Here is a 21,316-nt window from a genome sequence, read left to right on the forward strand (position 1 = left end):
CGGAGGATGGCATCACGTGAGAAACCCTAGCCGTCACTTCCCTCCCCGAGCAAAACCCTAGCCACGCGCGGGTGCTAGCACATATGCGCGTGGCGTTCCGTCCCTGTACGTGTGGATACCGGTAGAGGCGCCGCTGGTTTGCGGTGCTGATCGGCGTGGGAGTACGGCGAGGAGAACGCACGAGGAGGAGAAGGTCGAGCCGGTGTGATCGACTACTTCCTCTACATCGACGCGTGCTACTTCGCGAGAGTTCCTTCGACTTCTCAACGTCTTCTTCCGCTGCGCAGCGCGTCGAGTGGTAACGATCTATGATCTAATACTTGCATGGTTTCTGGTTTACGCGATAGAAAATTTTGATTTATTCTATCGTAGCCTACGCGTATCCCAACACTTAAGACTTGATAGAGTGATCGCCTGCTCGGACAAAGCTCTTTGGAAATTTAAACTCTAAAATTCTCTGTATCCTGCTTTGAAAATGAGTGATCTATGTTCTCCTTAATTTGCCTCACAAATTTACGTGGGATAATTAAGTTCGGTATGAAACTTTTCTCCTCCTCGTAACACTTCATTCACATCAATCAATATACAGTATATATAACACATCATTGTAATTTCTAATCATACTAATATATATACATGCATATGTTATTGACGCCCGAGGTAAAAGCAGATCTCCACGGAGGAGTTGGTCAACCGAATGTCTTCTCGCTGCTGTAGCACAAGTAGAGGAAGCCATCGCCCTCATCTTTGTATGACTCATACACACTGCCCATCAGCTGAACTGCAGCCACAACAAAATTGTACAGTATGTCTGAAGCTTCAACAGAGGATCAAGCGGGACCCAAAAAAACACTACTTCATATGCAAAACTCACCAGTCTGGGGCAAAGTGTTGTTGACAAACACAAACAACGCTGTTCCTGGAGACAAATGTAGCCTGGAACGAAGTATCAAAATAAACTGCCCAACTGGCATGTTACATGGAACCAGGTACCTGCAATTACTACTGCTTTTCAGGCTTCCAAATTCAACCAGCTTCTGAGAACAGGAGACTGGCTACTTACTTGCGCTTCTCCAATTCTGGAAGATTACTCCTCGAAAATTTCTCAACAATGACCTGCCAACATAGATTTTTTTTTTAGATAATTACCTGCTAACATAGATACTAGCATGTTAGCATAAAATTCAAGCAACACATAAACAAACTAAAGGGTTAATTGGATCCATGTCATTAAAAATATGTTGATTTCAAAATATACCACTAGTATTCACGTATTTGGAACCGTGCCATTATAATTTTACACATATTCGAGATATGCTAATTACCCCTTGGATTCATTTATGAAAAAAATTGAACCAACCTGTCTTTTTCCCCTTCTTTCCCTTTCTCCTTCCTCCTCTCTTCCACGGCGCGAGAGACAGGCGATAGTTCGGCAACGGCAGCGGCAAGCGTGACCAACGATGGACATGGCCACCGCAGCCGCCATCTCCTTCCTCTCCGGTGCTCCTTCGGCCAGGATGTCCGCGTCTCCCTCCACCTCGTGCGGCCACTGGCGTCCTCCTGCACAGAGCTCCACACTGACGACAACGTTGCCATGGGGCCCTCGGTCCCCGCCGCCGACGGCATCTTCCTCCAACTACCCCGACAATGCGGCTCCTCCCTCCCCTAGTCCCTCTCTGCGGCTGGCAAGGTGGAAATGGGGAAGATGGAGGCCGACGCTTGATGGAGATAGTGACGATGGTGTCCCAGATCCGTCCGCCTCTCCTCGCAGCGAGGAGCCCTGGGCGGTGGCGACGACAATGCCGAAGTATCGAAGGACCAAGGAAAGAGCGGTGAAGAGTGGCCACTTCTCTCCTGCGAGCTCCTGCACCTCCCTCACCACGCTCGCAGCTGCCCGATGCGCCATCATCGCCACCTCCGGTCCAGCAACTGCCTCCTCCACCTCGTCACTGATGACCACCTCGATGCCCGACGCAGCGAGGACGGCCTTCATGAAGAGCACCGGTGGACCTGCACGGTGTTGTCCAGCGTCGCGAGCTCCGGCGGCGGACGCAGACGGGTCGACCCAATCGGAGAGCAGCAGGGAAGCATCGCCAACAACGGGATTTGGGTCTGAGAGGAGCATGAGCAGAGAAAGAGGAGAGGACAAGGGAAGAGAGAAGTAGAAGATGAGGGTATTTTTGTCTAATACATGCAAAAATACATATCTTAGTGGCATCACTGAGATTACAAACAAGCAACAATGGCATCTTTACAAATACACAAATAGTAATGGTATATATCAAAACCGATAAATTTTTAATGGTACAGATCTAATTAACCCAAATAAATATGGCCTTCAATTAAGGGCAGAACGAAAAGTAGTCGGTGATTTAGTCTCACGTCTCATCAGTTTCAGTGTATTTCCATGGAATTCAATGATCCATAAGGTCCATCTAAATCAATTCACAACAGAGTTGACTGAAGCTAACTTTGCTGAAAAAAAAAAGCCGGCAGTGAAACTTAAACTATTTATATCTAGGAATACCGCAAGAATGGTGCTCCATATATATGATTTTGACCCTGAATCCTGATTCACTGTAACATAAAACAGCTAAGAAATATAATGGCCAAGGTCAACAACTCGCAAATAATAGAAGCCACCTACCTACCCTTTTTCATTTTGTACAATGGTATCAAAATAGAAAGTGTGTGATCACAGCCTTGTTGGTAGATGAATAAAAATAGAATATGTAATGAAGCAGCACCTCCATCCTCTTATTACAAGCTAGATAATATTACCCAAAACCATGGATCGCGTATATGCTCTGCCATGAAACTGCCACACGCAAATGTGCACTTGTGTTGGCAAGAACTACTGGCTGACACAAAGGAGAACCATATACAATGTCTGATTTTTGAGCAATCATCATCAGTACGGTATGGGTAAAGCTCCTATCCTGAGTTTCTTGTGCCGCTCAGGAGAAACTTGAACGAATTTGAATAACATCTTGAACAATCACATGATTATATGATGCACTATTGTGACACAATGATGAGTCTCATACTCCAATGATATGTTTATAGAAGTGCATGTGAAGAAGAAAACATACAACAAAAGAATCACATGCCGCCATAGCAGTCGGCTGGCACGGGTGAAGGGAATAATCAGGTGTTGTGTGTGTGTGTGTGTTTTTTTTTTCTGTATGTTGGGGTAGCAGCAAGCACGAGGAATTTGCAGTGAAAATTGATAGCAGTGATGAAGCATCAAAGAATAGGAGAAGAAATAGTACAGGGATCCTGTCGGGGTAGGAGGCGATCATGGCAGCCGACTCCTTGGCCCTCTCCTCTGAATTCGATCTCAGTCAATACTATCCATGAACATGAATAGTAAATTTGAAAGGAAGGAATGGAGGAGTAGTAGGAACTAACCCAAGGTGAACTCCTCCTTGAAGGGCTTGGGCTTCATCTCTGTCTCTAATTCAAATGAGTCTCTCTGCTCTTCTTCCTTCCTTCCTTCCTTGATGCGAATCTCTCTCTAGCTAGGGTTCGCTGGTTGCTTGCTTGTTGGTTTGGCTTTGGATTGAACAATTCGGTGGATAGATAGATCCGTCTAGACTCCAGAAGAAGAGGAAAGGACGAGAAGAAGAAGAAGAGAAGAGCAAAATAAAGCCCAAAACAAAAAGGAAGAACAGCCCAGCCCAGCCCAGCCCATGTTGACTCCACTCCGGTCTCGTCTTCCCCAGTCCGCACCCAACCCAAACAAGGAAGAGAAAGCAACTCCACCTTCCACCGCCGCCGCCGCCGCCGCCGCAACACCAAGAAGATGGCGGCGGACTCGCTGGACATGTCCCTCGACGACCTCATCACCAACAAGTACAAGCGCCGCTCCCGTCCAGCGTCCTCTGCCCGCTGCTTCCACTCCCGCGCCGCCACCCGCGCCGCTGCCTTTCCCGATCACGCCATCACCTTTCAGGTATTGTTTCTCTTCCTTTCTTTTTCTTGATTTCTCGCCCGACCCGACGACCACCATCTACTCACTAGGGTTTCTGCCTAGGCGCCGCCCACGGCCTACGCCCACCCGACGCCCGTCGAGACCGGCACCAAGCTCTACATCTCCAACCTCGACTACGCCGTCTCCAACGAGGACATCAAGGTACCACCACCCGCTCCTCCTTTTTCTTTTTCTTTTTTTCTCCCAAAAAAATTACTATAATCTCAACTCACCGTACCTGGATAGTTGCATTTACCTTTACTCTTATTGAATTGTCATCTTTATATTCCTCAACTCCCCCCATCTTTTCATTTCACCAAACCAATTTTGCTTATTATTTAGGGTACACCCCTACACACACTCACAACTGAACCCTTTTCTTATGGAAAGGAAAACCACAGCTTTCTTCATTATTATACTCTTAAGCCCACCTACAAGCCTCAGCTTTGTATGTTTTCAGACATTTAGAGCACTCATTAACCTTTTTCACAATTTATTTATTGTCTCATTCTCACTAAATTGCTCTACAATTTGCTGCTTACTTTACTCAGGAACTCTTCTCTGAGGTTGGCGATGTCAAGCGTTACTCTATTAACTATGACAAGAGTGGAAGATCCAAGGTTCCAAACCCCCACCTTTCTTTTTTCTTTTACTTAATATGTGTCGCTCTTTTTATGTTAAAATGCTCATTATTCATACCCTGTTTTGCCAGGGAACTGCAGAGGTTGTATTTTCCAGAAAATCTGACGCCCTGGCTGCTGTTAAGAGGTACAACAATGTGCAGCTGGATGGCAAACCTATGAAACTTGAGCTCATTGGTATAAATATTGAGCCACCACCACCTGCTTTTTTTGGTTTCGCTGCACGAGCTGGATACTTCGATTTTCCTCCCAAAAGGTTAGTAGCTTCCATATACAGCATTGTTTTTCTCTCCCCATGAAACAATTAACTCTCAAAATTAACTGCTAAGACCTTGTTTGGCACAGCTCCAGACAGTAGATTTGAAGTTTGTATGATAAATTATAGTGGTTTAAAATTTTGAAATTCATCCAAAATGTGAAAAAAAATGATTTAACTAAATGTTATCAATGTAATCGTAGATCCATGAATTTGTGAAGCTAGGAATACCCAACTTCTAGAAATCTTGGATCCTGAGCTGTGCCAATGAGGGCCTAAGATAAACCTGCTCTGCTCTGTAGGCATAGTCAGTAGTACATAGTTTGATTATTATCTGCACAAATAAGTACCAGCTGATAATGTCTGCCAGACAGAGCTTCCCCGGTCACCAGTAAAGTTTGTACAATGGGGTTCTGACAAGACTGAACTTCAAAAGCGGTTCTTCTTGGAAAATCTTGCCGTACTTTTGAGACAAAATCAGAGTTTATGCCAAGATCTGATGGAAATATAGAAAATTTTAGACGAAGTAGGTTCTCCTAGGACTCAAACTTGTGAGCTCGCATTCAGCATGATAGACACATACCACCAATCTGCGTTAGATCTTGCAATATGGTTTGTTTGTTAAATTACTTGAATTACCTATAAATCCTGAAGTAACTAGCCAGGTCTTCTTCTTAGGTAGTCTTGAATTTAAGATAACCAAATTTTGCCGAAACTAGGGGATATTTTGAACCTTGGATACAGTGCCACTAGACTGCCTTGAAAGTCCAAGCAGGACAGGATCACCTGAGACATGTATCCCTTGTATTTATTAAGAATCACCTGGAAACCTTGTTTCTTGCCTCAATGTTACCTGCAGATAGTATGCCCTGGCCCTATTACAGTGTCTATCAAATGTGGAGTGAGACTGTTTACTTTTCCAGGGAACCATTTAAAATTGTTTTGTTATATGATATTATGAATCAACAGAATTTGCACTGTGTTTTTTTAAGCCTAGTGTGTCAGGAAGATTCTGAGTAAAACATGTCCAGTGCTGAAATTTTCAGTGGACCTGGCAGGGGTGGAAGAGGATGGCCTCGGGGCAGGGGCGGATTTGGTGGGCGTGGTCGGGGTCATGTGGGTCGTGGGCGAGGGAGGGGAGACCGTGGGAGTCGGAAGGTTTCTGCTGAAGACCTGGATGCTGACTTGGACAAGTACCATGCGGAAGGAATGCAAATGAGCTAGATGACCCTCACGCTTTGTTGCCTTGCCTTGATTGCATTAGGTAGAGACAGGGGGACAAACTAGTAGGCCTTCCTTGGTCTCCTTGTTAGTATTTTGTAGGGATAGATGCAGACCAACATATGCATACTCTGTTTAGATGGTGTCGTAATTTTGAGCAGGGAATGGTTACGCTTAACCTGGTGGGATAGAAGCTAGCTCCATTTGCATCCAACCAGCATGTTTGAGGTGTAGAAGGTTGGTGTTCTACTACATATAGCGCTAGTTTGTGTGAGGTGTAGAAGGGATCGGAATGGAGATGTTTCAGATATATTTTCAAAGAGATTACGGGTTGAAGTGCGCTCGATGTCGTTGGCACTTGGCAGCGCTAGCTAGCCTGTATGTGCGCGATGTGCATTGCTGTGTTTTATTTTTGGTGCAGCTTCTGCTGTTTCTTGTTAGTTACTCCCTCTGTTTCATTCTACAAGACGTTTTGATTTTCTTTTTCAAGTAAAACTTCTATAAATTTGATCAAGTTTATAGAAACATATAGTAAATTTTTCAACACTAAATTAGTTCCATTAAATCTAACATTAAATATGTTTGTGATAGTATGTTTATTTGGTGTTGAAAATATTGCTATGTTTTTTCTACAAACTAGGTCAAAATTATAAAAGTTTGACTTAGAAAAAAAAATTAAAGCATCTTATAATATGTAACACGGAGGTAGCCCAACTTTGAACTTTTAGCTAGTGTGGGTTGATGGACGCACAAGCAAAGGCATGCAGCTGGCGGTCTGGCAAGAAGATTGAATTGATTATGTGCTGTAGTAGACAAGCAGAATAGAGATGTACAGTAGATGCTAATGAGAGAGGAGTACTATGAGGTCGAGCATGTAGGCCTCCAGCTGCAGGGCCTCCTTGGCCATCTCTCCCATGCAGAACCCAATGGAAGCCAATGCTAATGCTGCTCCTTGATCTTGCTGCTGCTGCTGCTGCTGTGACAGGAACGACCGCACCAGCATCTCTGGTGCCTCCTCGTCGTCACAGCAACAGGTGTCACTGCCGCTGCTGACCCGGATGCCGGCCTCCAGGTCCTCCTCGTCTCTGCTGCTGCTGATACGACCGAGTTGGAGGAGTAGGTCGGCGCTTCGCTCCAGGGATGCGGAGACGAGGCAGTGGAAGCGCTGCGTTGCATCCTCGTCTGCTGCTGGTATTGGAGTTGGATGCGCCTGTGTGTAGAGGTAGAGCAGCTGCGCCATCCTGCCAAGGCTCCCCGCCACCTTGTGGTAGCAGCTCGCCGGGAACGGCGGCGACCACGGGAAATGGGGCTCGCCGGCAGCCTCTGCCACGCATCTCTCCAGCAGGGCCACCTGCTCCTGCACCGCCTTCACCTTCACTTTGGTCGTCGTCTGTCGTCCCCGACTGAAGCAGCCTTTGAGTGCGGCGAGGCAGCGGTCGAGCTGTGCCGTGGCCTTGGTGGACGGCCTGGCGGCGGGCTGGAAGACGAGGTCGGCCACGATGATGCAGGCGAGGCCTATGAAGGTCTCCACCAGGCGTGCGACGGTGAAGGCCATGGGCGGCTCGTCGTAGCGGCGGCCAACGATGATGATGCCAGACACCGCAGCTGCTACACCCCCAGCGCCAGCGGGGCCGTAGGCACGACTGCGCTTGAGGAAGCCGGCAGTGAGGATGAGCCAGGGGAGCAGGGCGAGGAAGCGCAGCTCCATGCGATCGATGACAAGGCAGGCCAGCGCGCCATATACGGATCCGAGGGCGGTGCCGTGAGCACGCGCGATGGCGAGAGCCCAGGTCCACTCGCGGCCGGTGGCCATGGTGGTGGCCACGATGAGCCCCGACCAGAAGCCGTGGTCGCTGCTGAAGAGCAGGCCGAGCAGGACGGCGAGGCCCAGCGAGAAGCTGCACTTGGCCGCGGCCACCAGCCTCCTCCTCATGGTGCTTCTTGTCGTTTGCCGAGGGCACTGGTGTTTCTTCTTCCTCGTCTGCTCCGGTTGCTCTTCATCGTCGTCTTTTGTTGTTGCTGCTGGGATCACCTTCACTTGGGAGGCAGCAGCGTCTGAGTGTGCAGACACAGACAGCAGCAGCTTAGGTGGACGTTGGGGCGCCGGATGAGATCCTTGGAGGAGATCCAAGCATAAGAGGAAGAGGAAAGGAGCCAGCTGCTGCTGCTGCTCCAGAGCACCAACAGAGACCGGCGCTAGTTTGGCCATCTCCATGCTGCCTGTGCCTGTGTTGCTGCAGCTGGCCGGAATGCGTTTTGTGAGCAAAGCGAGGCGTACATGGTCGGTAGCGTGCTGCAGCCATGTTGGTGTCGTGCAGATGCTGCTGATAGTGTTAGTGTTAGTGTTAGGCCAACATGGCTGCTGCAGCATGTGGGTGCAGGCCATCTCCATCCCTCGCAGAGGCATCTCGATCAACTCGTGCAGCCGCGCACAAGCTTGTTCGTCGTCGTCATCCCACCTGCTGCTGCACCACCGTTTCAGCAGCGCCGGCATTCGCTCCCACTGCAAGTCACCCTGCAATATAATGGCATATGCATATAGTTACTTAGTTAATACTAATTAATTTTAGTATAATTAACCTGTAATTAATCCTACTAGCTGGGTACCGGTATCCTAGCTAGTGCGGTTGCTGACGCTTGCTTTACTGCGCCGGATTCCTTGGCTTCTAGTGGATTCAATTCATTCTAGATTTCTAGTGCGTCCACTCACTAACTAGCTAGTGTGACTCGCATCTCTTTTCGGCAAGGGCCATGGGGTAAGATCTCCTCATATAGTATTACTCGATCATCATATCTCATATGTAACTAATTAGCACTACTAGATTCCGACGACTCTTCTTCGATCGGGCCGGCCATCTGCACGCATGCATCTACTATCTGGAGTATACTGATTTGCTGCACGCGTATAGTGTACATACTTGTGCGGAGCTTATGCGGCGGAGGAGGAGGGCGCCGGCGGAGGCTGCTCGGTCGGCCTGCGACATGATGCACGCGGCCACGCACTGCCGCCGCCGTCTGCGGCAACGACAAGATGATGCTCTCTCCTCCTCATCATCACCTGCAGCCTCGTCGCTGGAGATCAAGTGGAAGGCGTCGGCCAGCAGCCTGACCCTCTCCGCCGCCACCTCCAAGTAGGCGAGCCTCTTGTCCGTGGCGTCGCGCGTGGCCAGCCTCGGGCAGGGGAGCAGCACCCCCAGCAGCGCCGCCGCCACCCCGAGCGCCGTGCACGCCACCACGTTTGCCGGATGCAGCAGCACCGCCTCCGACCGCATTCTCTCCTCCCTGAACCTCGCCACGTATATGATGATGATCTGCCCCAGCGCGATCCGCTTCGCCACCGCCCCCGTCGACCCCGCCACCGCCACCGCCAACGTGCTCAGCGCCACCACCGCCGTCGTCGCCAGCACCGACTCCCCGGCGCCGGTGCGGTGCGCCAGCCAGAGTGGCAGCACCGATGGAACAGCGCCCATGGCCGTGGCGTGGACCGCGCTGAGGGCGCCGCGCAGGGAGCTTCCCAGCGTGGCGTCGGTGACTACGATGACGGTGACCACGTAAGAGAAGGCCGGGAAGGTGAGGTGGCGGCGGATGACGAGCGGAGCGTAGATGGAGGCCACGCCGACGATGGTGCAGGCCAGGGCCGAGCGGAAGCCCGTGGCGAGCGAGGACCGCCACCGCCGGCGGGGCTGCAGTACGTCTGGAAGATTATTGATCTGCCTCTCCGACTCGGGCGGCATGATAATTGGTTTATGGTCATGGACGGCGCCGCCGGTCTTGGCCGCCGACGACGGTGGCATTCTTTCTGATTCTAGCTATTTTAGTTATACGTACAATGTATACTCCGTATGTATGTATACGCCGTGCTTTGATCGCTTGGCTTGTCTGGCTTATTAGTTATTGACCCATGCATGCAATGCATCCTACATATATATAGGAGGTGCTCAGCTCGCTCGCGTCATCTGCAACTGCATGCCATATATCTTATCGATCGACCTGTTACTGTTAGGTCTAAGCACGTATCGATCTGTGCTCCAAATCAATTTATAAATAGTAAAATGGAAATCAGCCCGCAGCGTATATAAATAAATTAACAAGAGTAAAGTAGGAGTTTGTTTCTTTCAACCATAATTAGTGGCCACTCTTGCCACTCCACTGCTTTTGGAGCTAGCTAGCTGAGCTCATCGATCCTCTATGACATGTATGCATGCATCCATATTGATGTCGATCGGTCATCTCCGTATACTTTATTTTGTGTAGTGTATGAATTACAAGGAAATTAACCGTGCAGTGCCTTCCACCTGGACGCGCACGGAAAGAAAAGAAAAGAAACGTACGTGTGGATGCTAGCAGCAGGTCATGCGCGATACATACATATATGGTATTATAGTGTAGTGCACAACTGCGATGCGGCGAAAAGATCGCCGATCAATGGAGTATAATCCAAACAAGAAGACCACTGGAACATTGTAAGAGACCATGCATCTCTGACTCCTGAGGATCAATGCACGGCCGCAGGAGGGCATGAAAGGTTGAAATGGTATATATGCATCTCGCACAGTCATACTCCACCATGCATTAATTATCAAATCTTGCAAGGTTAATTGAAGAGCTAGCGCTAGACCTGCTTAATTACAGCATTTTTAAGGGTCAATAAAAAAATACTCAAGTATCATCTCAGTCCCCTAGCTCACAGAGTCAGTCGTCATCTCTCCCCGATCCCTCGGCGTGCTCTGTAGTATAGTGATCACAATCTCACGGTGAGAAAAGTGACCGAGCAATATCGATCTACTGAATGTTCCACTATATATCCTAGCTAGCCGTACGTGCAGCAGTAGTGCGTGGTGTAGTACCCCTGCAAGTAGTACGTACGTTACGGTCGATCGGTGACGGATGGCCCTAGCTGCAGCCGGAACGGCATGGACAGCATCGATCGATCGCACGTACGTACGTATAGGCAGCTTACTTTGGCCCTTCAAGTGCATGGAAGGGGCAGGCATGCTTTGTGAATGTCCAATTAGTTGGTACGTACCTAATTTCTTCCACTGCGCTCGGGCGCGGCGCCTGCATCATCTGCACTACATATATTTTTGCACGCATGTTGGCCGGCATACCTAGAACAAAAGTTGGTTAAAGCTATTTATCGATCGATCGAGCATCGATTCCATGAATTTTACACACACCCACACACATATATACGAGCAGCTGCTAGTTTTGTTACCATAGTGCAACTTGCACACAAAATGCTAGCTCCACACTTTTAGTGCAAATCCCATAGACATGTTAATTGTGGCTAGCTCTGCTAATCTCATCGCAATTTAATTTGCAGCGTGTTTGGGCCATCTTTGTTTAGGCTTAGCCTTATTGGCTTAGACTTTTAAGTCAACTTATTGGCTTATATATATGATTTATAAGCCGGGGGATTTAATGTCCTAAGTTTAATGGTGGAGTCATACATCTACCTCACATAAGCAAAAAAAAAAACTTCTCTAACCTAACTTTTGGCTTAATAGTATTAGAGTGACTTATGGCTTAAAAAAAGTTAAACGAATAAGCTGCTTGTTTGTTTAAGCTTAGACTTTTTATCTTATAAGTTGGCTTGTAAGCCTAAACAAAGAGGGTCTTAGAGTTATAGACTATTCATTATTTATCATGCACTAATCGCTTAGGTATATACATATGAACTCTTTTAATTTCAATCCAGCTTAACTGTTTAAAAAACAATTAGTTATAAATACGAGCACTGTTCGAGCACTACCCAATCCGTTTGTCCATGGACCATCCCAACGCCTAACGTGTTGGCACCGCACGGCATCAACCGACGGTCTCAAGCACTGATGACCGAGCAAAGATAAGAGATGGCGATGTAGCATCAGCCATTGGTGTAGGAGTGGAGCACGAGGAGCTTATTGGCGATGAGCGTGGAGGCCAACATAGTCATTAACAAGGAGGAAGAGGCGGTGTGGTCACTAACGAGGAGGAAGAGGCCACAGAGCATGTAGGAGACTGTTAAGCACGTAGGTGGCAACGGCGACATATGCAGGAGGAAGCAGAGCATATCCTAACCGGACCTTAACCCTAGTCCTTAACCCTAGTCATCTCCGACTGTCTGTGCGAGCACTTTTTTCTTTTTCTTTTCTTTTTTGAACTGTTTGAGCCATATATAAGGCTAATGGACTAATGGTCCCTTCTGGCCCATGTGCCTAAAATAGACCCATGCTAGCACGACACAACCCGTCTTCTTACTAGGCCATGCCTAGGCTCCGACCACGGGTCATGGGCTAGCACAACACAACCCATTTCATTAGCAGTACAAAAAGAACCCATATAGTGTTAGGCCAGCCTGTTAGTTTATCCACCTAGTATGGAAAAAGGGTGTTAATTTTAAAAGGAAAAAGTACGAATTACCCCTCCTCCCCGGAACTATTGCGGTAGTACGATTTACCCCCTAAACTACAATACCGGACATTTGACACCCCAAACTCTTAAAACTGGACGAATTACCACCCTAACTCAATTCGAAGCAGTTTTTATCCTACATGGCACACATGTGACGATACAGTCAGCAAAAACAAATAAAAATCGGTGGGGCCCACCTGTCAGTGCTTTATTTTTTTCTCTCCTTCTCTGCCCTCCCTCTCCCTCTCTCTCTCGATGTGAAAAGAAGAGGCGGCTGGCGGGCGATGGGCAAGGAGCCAGGCTGGGGTGGGTGGGGGCGGAGGCGGGTGCCGGCGGCTGGCGGGTTGCGGGCAGCGACGGAGGCGGCTGCCGACGGCGGGCGGGGGCAGAGGCAACTGGCGGGCGGAGGGCGCGGCGGAGGCGGCTACCGGGGGCGGAGGCGGCTGCAAGCGATGGGCGAGGAGCCGAGGCTGACGGCGGGCGAGGAGCCGAGGCTAGCGGTGGGCTGAGTAGGCTGCGCCGATCTCCATCCCCGTGAGCTGAGTAGGGGGCGCCACCGTCGTCTGCTTCCGCCGCATCCAGGTGAGCACCCATTCACCACGCACACCCTCCTCATCTCGCGACAACGACTCCCGACAACTCTGGCTATCTCCCAGAGTTCGCCGCTCCCGCCTCCGTTTCCCGCACCGGTTCGTCGAACTCCAGCTAGGACGGTCCATATCTTCACTGTCGGGCCACGTGTCCATCCACAGAAGCCTTAGTTCATTTTTCCTAGCGTGCCACGTGGCCTAAAATACTATGAGCCACGAGCAAAGAATTATCTTCGCTGGTGGCCGACCTAAGGCTACCGCAAGCGGAGATACTTCTTTACTGGCGGTTGCGTTAAGTCCGCCGCCAGCAAAGACATGTCTTCTCTGGCGGCCGTCCTAAGGCTACCGCCAGCAAAGAGTTCTCTTTGCTGGCGGGCGTTCCTTTCTCGGCCGCTAGCGAAGATGCGTTTTGGCTGACGGTAAATAACCGCTGGCGAAGATCAACATTTTCACTAGCCTTTGCTTTGTGGCGGCTGCGATTTTCGCCAGCGGAAACCCAAAATGGCCGCCACGAAAGATGGTTTTCGTAGTAGTGCCGTGTTCTGCCCCAACTTGGCCTCTGCGGCATGCAGCCGCCACCTAGCAAAGCCCTCCACCACCGGCCACAGGTGCCGACGCGGCGCCTGCTCTAGCCCACCGCCGCCCGTCCTCGCGCCGCCGCGCACCTCCCCGCCCATGTGCACTGCCCCGTGAGAGAGAGAAGAGAGAGGAGAGAGAGAGAGGAAGAGGGGAGAGGAGTATGACAGATGGGACCCACATTTTCTTTAATAAATAAAATGCTGACTGGATTGCCATGCGTACGCCAAGCAGGACAAAACCGCTCCGGATTGGGTCGAGGTGGGTAATTCGTCCTGTATTGAAAGTTCGGGGTGAGTAATGTCTGGTTTTCGGGTTTAGGTGGATAATTCGGTCGACCGCGATAGTTCAGGGGGTAATTCGTACTTTTTCCATTTTTAAATTTAGGACCTTAACTAGCTTAAGGTCTAGCTGGTTGGTGGCTTACTTTATCGTAAGTATGACAAGGCATATAGAGTGTAGCTAGGCAAAACCTTAATCAAGAAACTTTGGCTCAATTTGACCAACATGTGGGACAATGATCAAACAAAACTAAGTCTAAAAGTCAATAGCATTATATATTTTTTTAAAAGGATATATGTAGTATAGTAAAGACATACATGCTAGTAGGTATAGCAGCTAGCTAGCCATATTATACAGTAGGTAGGTGATCACTATGATGTTTGCTTGCCGCAATGGATGGTGTCGTCGTGTTTGGCCTTGCGCTCCGCCTCGAAAGATATACTTAAGTCGTGGTCCTGCACATGTGAAGCGGAGGTGGGGGATGTCCTGTGGTGGAGCCAGTCGATGATGTCGCGGAAGACGGCATCGATGTTGTGAGGGAGCTCGCCGGAGGTGAGGGCGTGCCACATGCCGGTGTAGAGGTGGAAGGTCTTGTCGGTGGTGGAGGCGGAGCGGTAGAGGAGGTCGCTGATGGAGGGGTCGGTGACCCGGTCGGCGGCACCGTGGAGGATGAGGAAGGGGAGGGAGACTTGGGGGAGGATGGTGGACTCGATGAGGATGCTGACGCGGAGCAGCTCGTACGCGGTCTTGAGGCGGGGCCTGCCCTTGTAGCACAGTGGGTTCCCTCGGATCTCGTCTCGCTTCCCCTGCATCCTGTATGCCAGGTCGATCACGTCATTCGTCGGCACCACCCGCCACGTCGGTATGATGCTTGTCATCACCTTCAGCACGCGCACCACCATCGGGTGCGGCCGCATCTCCTCCGCGATCTGCAACCACGCATTTTACTAGTATTCAACCACATGCATCCATGATATTTGAGGCAGTCAGAAACGTTTCCTTGCGTTGCGTTAAAAGAAGATAATAATCTGAAAGTGGCCGGCCGGTAGGTAGCTTAGAAAATGAGAAAGAGACAGCCTGTTCTGTTATGTAGTATAATCTAAATATCTAATCTAATCTTGGGGACGCATATGTAGACTGAATGATTCGTGGATGGCATGCATGTGGCGGGCAAAAAGAAAAAGGAAAAGTCAGAGTCAAAGGTTAAGATGGAGTTGAACGGACCTTGCACATGGGGGCGACGAGAATGGCGCCGGTCCAGAAGTCGGGGCGCAAGCGGTGGAGAAGAAGGGCGACGGCGCCGCCCATGGACTCGCCGAGGAGGAATCTGCGGCGGGGGAAGGAGGCGGTGGCGGTGGAGAAGAAGGAGTCGCAGTCGCGAACGAGGGCGTCGAGGTCGGGGACGTAGCCCTGGAGGCCGTCGGAGTGGCCGTGGCCCTCGTAGTCGATGCCGTGGACGGCGTAGCCCGATCTGGCCAGCCGCTCCGCCGTGCCGCGCATCGTCACGCTGCACTCCACCGCGTACCCATGGCACAGGCAAACCACGCCTCTACTGCTCTCCTTGGGAATCCACGCGCAGGTGAAGAGCCGCATCCCTCGCGAATTCACCACCCAATCCTCCGAGTAATCGTACCCACCCCCATCGCCGCCGCTGCTGCTCATCGATCGATAGATATTCCTGCCCTGGCTACTACTGCTACTACCACCACGGCACCACCTGGACCTGCACCTGGCTTAGCAACTTAATTAGCAGATGCAGCTGTAGAGGGCAGAAGCACTACCAAGGAAGGAAGGAAGAATTTAAAGGCAGGCAGCTAGCAGCCACGGCCGAGCCGAGGATTGAACAACGAATTTGAAACAGAGTAATTATAATAATCTACAATCCTTCGTTGAACCCGCCCGCGCGCGCGCGGATAATCAATTAATTAATTGATCGTTTTAGAACGTGCACGTAACACGTCGCGTGCAACATGTGGACACGTACGTTTTGGGGGCGACGACCGATCCATATATAATTCCCTCAAATTAATCAACGACTTCTATATATTATCGATCTCGCTCTTTATTGGTATTTCTTCTTCTTACTTCCTTAATTAACTTAATTTGGCCCTCAGAAAATTACATTACATACAGAAACAATCTATACTCCACAAAACTATAGGACGGACGTATTATAGTATATGCAAAATCTAAATCAAGAGGCCTCTCGTTTTAGTGCTAACGAGATACCCTACCTAGATGTCTTAACTGTAGTACTAGTCCCCATCAAGTAAGTAGAAAATATATTTCTATCACCTATGTTTTAAATAAAATTTTCTCTTAAACTATTCATCCGATTTATGATCCGATTACACGCGGTTGTGTTTGTAAGAATTAAATCTTTACAACAAGATCTCACATGATTATATTTTGATGAAAAATTACAAATTACTTTTATAGTATATCTAAATTACTTTTAGATTTCACTAAATTACTTTTTAGACATGTAAAAGTAATTTCAGGAAAACTTAAAAGTAATTTACATATATTATAGAAGTAACTTAAGACAAAAAGGAAGTAACTTTGTCATGACATTAAAAGTAGTTCCATTATGAAGGTAAAAACGTGAGTCTATCTAAAAATTAAATTTAATCAGTACAAAATATGGAATTGACTAAAAAAGATAATAAAATAAACAACTCACAACATTATGATTGTATAATAAGTAATTTAATCAAATCGAAAAGTAATTTATATATATGATAAAAGTAACTTACATATATAATAAAAGTAATTTACAACATATATATTTCTTTTATCAAAATATAGTCATGTAAGATCTTGTTGTAAAGATTTAATTGCAATAAACACAATGGTGTAATCGGATTATAAATCGGATAAATAATTTAAAAGAAAAATCTATAAGAAGAAAAAAAACATATATTATTTGGTGTACTAGTATGCAACCATGTCTAAGATGAGTCTTAAGACAATATAGCATACATCAGACTGCTTGATGCATCTCTCATGCATTCATTTATGACACGTCTCTATACTTAAACTTTCTACTATACCTGCCTATCAACATCGATCGCCCGCCGGCCTGTATATGGTTGATACGTATCTTCCACAACAGAAAATCAAATCCACGTCTCGTTCTTCCAACCGCACAATAGTATCACGAGCACACACAAGAGGGGTCCGTCCGATGGCTCAATGGATTGTATGGTTAAGGGCATGTACAAATGTAGAGTTTAATATAAGCTCTCTATATTAATTAATATTACTATAGACTATCCTCCTACAATGGTAGAGACAATAAGATTTCTAAACTACTCTATTAATGAACTAAATATTTTTAGAGTAAACTGCATATTGGGTCACTATTTTTTACCACTCTTTCAGCTTGGACCAGGGGTATATCTACATTTTCATATTGGACCAGGAAAATTTACAAAAGTTTCACCTTGGGGCTGTTCTCAGACCTACAGCTCCCTCTCTCCTCTTTGTGCTCTCTCACTCTCTTTATTCCCTCATCGGATGCTAGGTGGGCTCAAGATGCAGTGTAGCATGAAGCTGTCGGTCGAGCTCGACTTAAGTGAGGCACCAGAGCTATTTGGACTAAGGTCGAGAGTTGAGTTGGGCTCAAGGCTGAGCGCGGCACTGACGACAGCGCGACAGTGCTCAAGGTCATGGTCAAACGCGTAGTGACGCCAGTGTGGCTTGGTGGACGCTTCCAGCCAATGCCGATGCTGATCCATCCATTCACCGACGGACTAACCATCCATTCATTTGTCTCGGACACATTGACCTCCACGCTGTTGGGTACATGGCAGGCTTGCTGGTCACCTTCCTAATGGAGAGGATCAGCCGATCAAGCCGTTTGCTAGCCGGGCGCCAGGTTCGTCACATTCCTAATGGGGCAGCCAGTGCAGTTTGGTGATGGTTAATTTGGGATATGGAGAATAGGAAGGAGAGCTAGAGGTAGAAGCCAGCCCAAAGTGAAGCAATGGGTAAACATAAGTGGTCCAAAGTGAAAATATTTGTTTACCCCTAGTCCAACTTGCAACAATGGTAAAAAAAAGAGGCCCAAGATGCAATTCACTCATATTTTTATATTATACTTCTTTCCTTTTCTACACCCCATGCAACAAACTTTTCGTTAATAAATGCTAAGAGTCTACTCTGAGCCGTTGTCATGCATAGCAACGATGTTTCCCATTAATTCCCTCTCTTTCTTCCACTTCACCAAAATTACTTGCATGATAACGAAGAGAGTCCGTCATTAGACACCATTGTACATGCCCTAACACCCCCAGCTTGCTCACAAAATTTTAGCACAAAAGAAAACAATCTATAAAATATGCATCACCTATCGACTTCACTGGGGTGTTTGCACACGCCATGAGCAAGTTGAATGCCTCTCCCTGAAAACAAATTACCCTAAAATCAATTACTACTATACAAATGATTTTTGCAAACAACTAAAACATATTTTCGCAAACGGCTAAGTGGTCCGCCCCTCCTATGTTTTTGTAAAAATTGGCATTTTCCTAATCGGATAGCGCACTCTCACGTGAAAATCCATGTTCGCATGCGTATCTGAGACCGCATCTGAAAATATATTTGTGTAAACAGACAGGTTAGGATGCCCAAGTGCAAACTTTTTCAAAAAATAAATAATTCTATACTTAATAAAAAAATGCTTATGCTTTCCGTATCCCGTAATTATTTTGGTCGTCCCTTTTTCTTCGCCACTTTTCTCTTTTTTTCGCCTCTTGTTTTTTTCGCCGCCTTTTCCTTTTTCCGTTCTCCTCGCTTTTTTTTTTCTTCGCCTTAATTTTCTCCATCCGCCCTTTTTCTGTCCGTGGTTTTTTCGTTTTTTCTGTTTTTTTTCGTTTTCTTTTTTTGGCCTTACTTCTTTTTTTTCCATCACTCTACATTGTTTTTTTACACGTGGGTAAGGATTCATTTTTTACGGTTTTTTTTGCCGGACGAAACACTAGAACCCGCGCGGCCACAACAATCTTTCTACCCATATGTTGCATCCTTCAATTGATTGCAAAAATGATTCCCCACTACCCCTCACTATTTCCCATGATTTTATTTTTTACTTTCAATTCCGCTTTTATTTACTAGATTGATTCTGTATTTAAAAGTCACCTTTTTGTCCCGTGTTTGATAGATTCGCTCCAATTTTGATAAAAACGGAAAGAGCATATTGACTATATAAAAACTCTCAACCAATTTTGGGAGATCGAGAAAGATTCAATCAGATTTGATGGAAGGATCGATTCTAGCATTTTACGGGCACGAGACGTCTTCCGAGATTGAAGACGGCAGTCAACTATGCGAGTTGGGTCTACATTTTCACTTGTGGGCTAGGTCAAAGAGAGACGGGCTAAGCAGAGGGAGGTAACGGGTTGGGCTAAGACTGAAAAAGGAAGGAGGTAGCGGCCGGGCTGGTCTGGGACTGAAAAGAAAGGAAAAAAAATTGAGCTTGTAGGCTTTTAGCCCAAAACAAAGTGAGACTGAAAAGGAAGGAGGTAGTGTGGCTGGGCTGGTCTGGGCTGAAAAGTAAGGAAATGGGCTTTTAGCCCAAACCAAAGAGTATAATGTATGTGATTCAAAAATGGTTTTACCCGTTGCAACGCATGGCCATTTTTTCTAGTAAACACAAATGATTGAAAAACACAAGCCACCTCCATCACCGCACGAATAACAACATCGTAGAAATTCCAAACATTATAACAACATCGAGGTACTATATTTATTAACGAGGTTAAGTCGAAACGTATATTTCTGGGACATTGATTAAGAACACTCCTCCCCCGATCCAATATAACTATAGTGTATCAGGGTGTTAATGAACCCTCGATCAGGCCGGCATCCAGTCATCCCTCGACTATGCTACTATCGTCATGCAGTTAGAAAAGCTAGTGTGCCTCTCTATTTAAGAGAGCATAGAACAAAGTCCAACTCTGATTCTATTCTACGCCTGTTACCCATGGTGCTGGTGTCCTTGACCGAGGGCGCATAGAGTGCAAAACCAGTGGCCTCCAACGGCGATGTGCCGAAGCCCGAAAACACCTGGAGCCACATCGTATCATGTGGTGAGGGTGAAGATGATTGCGTCGATGTCGATCGAAACCCTGTACGTGAAGATACACCCCTAATGCCCAACCCAAAAGGTTGAACCAAGTTCCCATCTTTACCTCCAAAGGAAAAAGTCCACCGCCTTGCTGCCACTAAGAGGACTTGAAGAGTGGGGGGGGGGGGTAGTGGGATAGAGAAGGAAGGAGGGAGAGAGGTGGGAGGATGGTTTGTAGGCCCCACTCTATTTGTTTAAAAGAGAAATTATGACTGGGCTACCATGTGGACGCCACGTTAACAAATGCAACTGTCAATACTGCCTTGATTCACAAAGGAAAAAATCCATTTTAACTCGTTGTGTATGATTCATATTTATCAACCGTAAACCTGGTATAACGACTACTCCCAATTGGTTGGATCGTAGGGCAATGATTTACTTCACGGGCGAGGTCTCTAGTTCAAGTCCAGGCGTTCTCCCTCCATTAAACATAGGAACTTTAACCCCAATCCAGGGTCAAACAAAGATACTTGTTAGCCTAGTCCCATGTGTACTCGTAGCCAAACTGGGAATGAATTTTTTGCTTTTTCACTGAAGTACTCTTGCTTTTGAACTCAGCAAATCCCTCCTTTTCCCGCAACAAAGTTCTTTAGTAATCCGGGCTAACTTTTGTCCATAAACCCCGCGTAAGAAGTAAAATGACAAGGGAGGACAATTCTTATAATATACTAGTGGACAAGCTCCAGGGGAATAATCTTTCTTATTTCTTTCCCATGAAGACCAGGAACGGGCAAATCAAGAATTTTACTTCGAATTCCGGACCTCAACATCCTGCTACTCATGGTGTTTCACGCTAACTATTAAAATCGGTGCAAAATAACTCACATGGCAGTATTGACTCTCATTGTTTCTAAACGTGCACACGTCACGTGCAACATGTGGACACGCGATCCATCCATGTCAACTCAAACCCCTAATTCAGTTCTCTCAAATTAATCAACTACTCCTCCCATATACAACATTATCAGTATCCCGATCCATCTTTTGATACTACAAGCGAAACGATACTAGTTCCACCTAGTATCCGAATTTTCATACTATCTTGATCTTACTATTGATTTTCACATGATCTTACGAAATTTTAGATAGTATCCCAAAACTACGATCACTATAATCCCACCAAATATTATTTAAAATAAGGTCGATTAAAAATAATATGAATAAATATGCTCAAGTTTACATAAAAACCAATTAAATTTATCAAAATCAATATTATATGCTTTAATTTATAAACATATTATCGATAGATATTAT

General features: G+C 47.1%; 4 protein-coding genes across 8 annotated transcripts; 1 reads left to right on the plus strand and 3 right to left on the minus strand.

Annotated features, from left to right (window-relative positions):
• Window positions 1-489: 489 nt before the first annotated feature.
• On the minus strand, window positions 490-3,592 carry LOC127757261 (autophagy-related protein 8D). Of its 3 annotated transcripts, none has more exons than XM_052282752.1 (5): window positions 3,412-3,592; window positions 3,273-3,328; window positions 1,064-1,116; window positions 875-1,002; window positions 490-781 (listed from the first exon to the last, which is right to left on the minus strand). In XM_052282752.1, exons 1-5 carry the CDS (start codon window positions 3,446-3,448, stop codon window positions 690-692), a joined length of 366 nt encoding a protein of 121 aa, XP_052138712.1. In that variant the 5' UTR covers window positions 3,449-3,592; the 3' UTR covers window positions 490-689. The 3 variants fall into 3 exon arrangements, with proteins under 3 accessions (XP_052138712.1, XP_052138711.1, XP_052138713.1); XM_052282751.1 differs by having other exon boundaries at window positions 493-781; window positions 875-993; window positions 1,361-3,328; window positions 3,412-3,589; XM_052282753.1 differs by having other exon boundaries at window positions 495-781; window positions 875-993; window positions 3,412-3,586.
• Window positions 3,593-3,694: 102 nt separating this feature from the next.
• On the plus strand, window positions 3,695-6,531 carry LOC127757260 (THO complex subunit 4A-like). Of its 3 annotated transcripts, none has more exons than XM_052282748.1 (5): window positions 3,695-3,955; window positions 4,037-4,135; window positions 4,525-4,593; window positions 4,686-4,870; window positions 5,902-6,531. In XM_052282748.1, exons 1-5 carry the CDS (start codon window positions 3,806-3,808, stop codon window positions 6,092-6,094), a joined length of 696 nt encoding a protein of 231 aa, XP_052138708.1. In that variant the 5' UTR covers window positions 3,695-3,805; the 3' UTR covers window positions 6,095-6,531. The 3 variants fall into 3 exon arrangements, with proteins under 3 accessions (XP_052138708.1, XP_052138709.1, XP_052138710.1); XM_052282749.1 differs by having other exon boundaries at window positions 5,917-6,531; XM_052282750.1 differs by having other exon boundaries at window positions 5,929-6,531.
• Window positions 6,532-6,627: 96 nt separating this feature from the next.
• Window positions 6,628-9,885, minus strand: LOC127757308 (uncharacterized). The gene is made up of 2 exons (XM_052282811.1): window positions 9,010-9,885; window positions 6,628-8,606 (listed from the first exon to the last, which is right to left on the minus strand). Exons 1-2 carry the CDS (start codon window positions 9,883-9,885, stop codon window positions 6,933-6,935), a joined length of 2,550 nt encoding a protein of 849 aa, XP_052138771.1. The 3' UTR covers window positions 6,628-6,932.
• Window positions 9,886-14,170: 4,285 nt separating this feature from the next.
• On the minus strand, window positions 14,171-15,790 carry LOC127756863 (caffeoylshikimate esterase-like). The gene is made up of 2 exons (XM_052282247.1): window positions 15,157-15,790; window positions 14,171-14,861 (listed from the first exon to the last, which is right to left on the minus strand). Exons 1-2 carry the CDS (start codon window positions 15,592-15,594, stop codon window positions 14,304-14,306), a joined length of 996 nt encoding a protein of 331 aa, XP_052138207.1. The 5' UTR covers window positions 15,595-15,790; the 3' UTR covers window positions 14,171-14,303.
• Window positions 15,791-21,316: the final 5,526 nt, after the last annotated feature.

Source organism: Oryza glaberrima, chromosome 12 (assembly GCF_000147395.1).
Source record: "Oryza glaberrima chromosome 12, OglaRS2, whole genome shotgun sequence".
Taxonomy (NCBI): domain Eukaryota; kingdom Viridiplantae; phylum Streptophyta; class Magnoliopsida; order Poales; family Poaceae; genus Oryza; species Oryza glaberrima.

What these genes read in the sequence shown, in the direction of transcription:
- LOC127757261 (XM_052282751.1), bottom strand. Translation starts at nt 1,486, where the DNA reads ATGGCGGCTGCGGTGGCCATGTCCATCGTTGGTCACGCTTGCCGCTGC. An exon ending in CCAGAATTGGAGAAGCGCAA is followed by an intron (nt 994 to 1,063) that starts GTAAGTAGCCAG and finishes TAGTAATTGCAG; the next exon opens with GTACCTGGTTCCATGTAACA. An exon ending in CAACACTTTGCCCCAGACTG is followed by an intron (nt 782 to 874) that starts GTGAGTTTTGCA and finishes TTGTGGCTGCAG; the next exon opens with TTCAGCTGATGGGCAGTGTG.
- LOC127757260 (XM_052282748.1), top strand. Translation starts at nt 3,806, where the DNA reads ATGGCGGCGGACTCGCTGGACATGTCCCTCGACGACCTCATCACCAAC. An exon ending in TCTCCAACGAGGACATCAAG is followed by an intron (nt 4,136 to 4,524) that starts GTACCACCACCC and finishes TACTTTACTCAG; the next exon opens with GAACTCTTCTCTGAGGTTGG. An exon ending in TTCGATTTTCCTCCCAAAAG is followed by an intron (nt 4,871 to 5,901) that starts GTTAGTAGCTTC and finishes AAACATGTCCAG; the next exon opens with TGCTGAAATTTTCAGTGGAC.
- LOC127756863 (XM_052282247.1), bottom strand. Translation starts at nt 15,594, where the DNA reads ATGAGCAGCAGCGGCGGCGATGGGGGTGGGTACGATTACTCGGAGGAT. An exon ending in TCGTCGCCCCCATGTGCAAG is followed by an intron (nt 14,862 to 15,156) that starts GTCCGTTCAACT and finishes GCGTGGTTGCAG; the next exon opens with ATCGCGGAGGAGATGCGGCC.
- LOC127757308 (XM_052282811.1), bottom strand. Translation starts at nt 9,885, where the DNA reads ATGCCACCGTCGTCGGCGGCCAAGACCGGCGGCGCCGTCCATGACCAT. An exon ending in GCCGCATAAGCTCCGCACAA is followed by an intron (nt 8,607 to 9,009) that starts GTATGTACACTA and finishes ATTATATTGCAG; the next exon opens with GGTGACTTGCAGTGGGAGCG.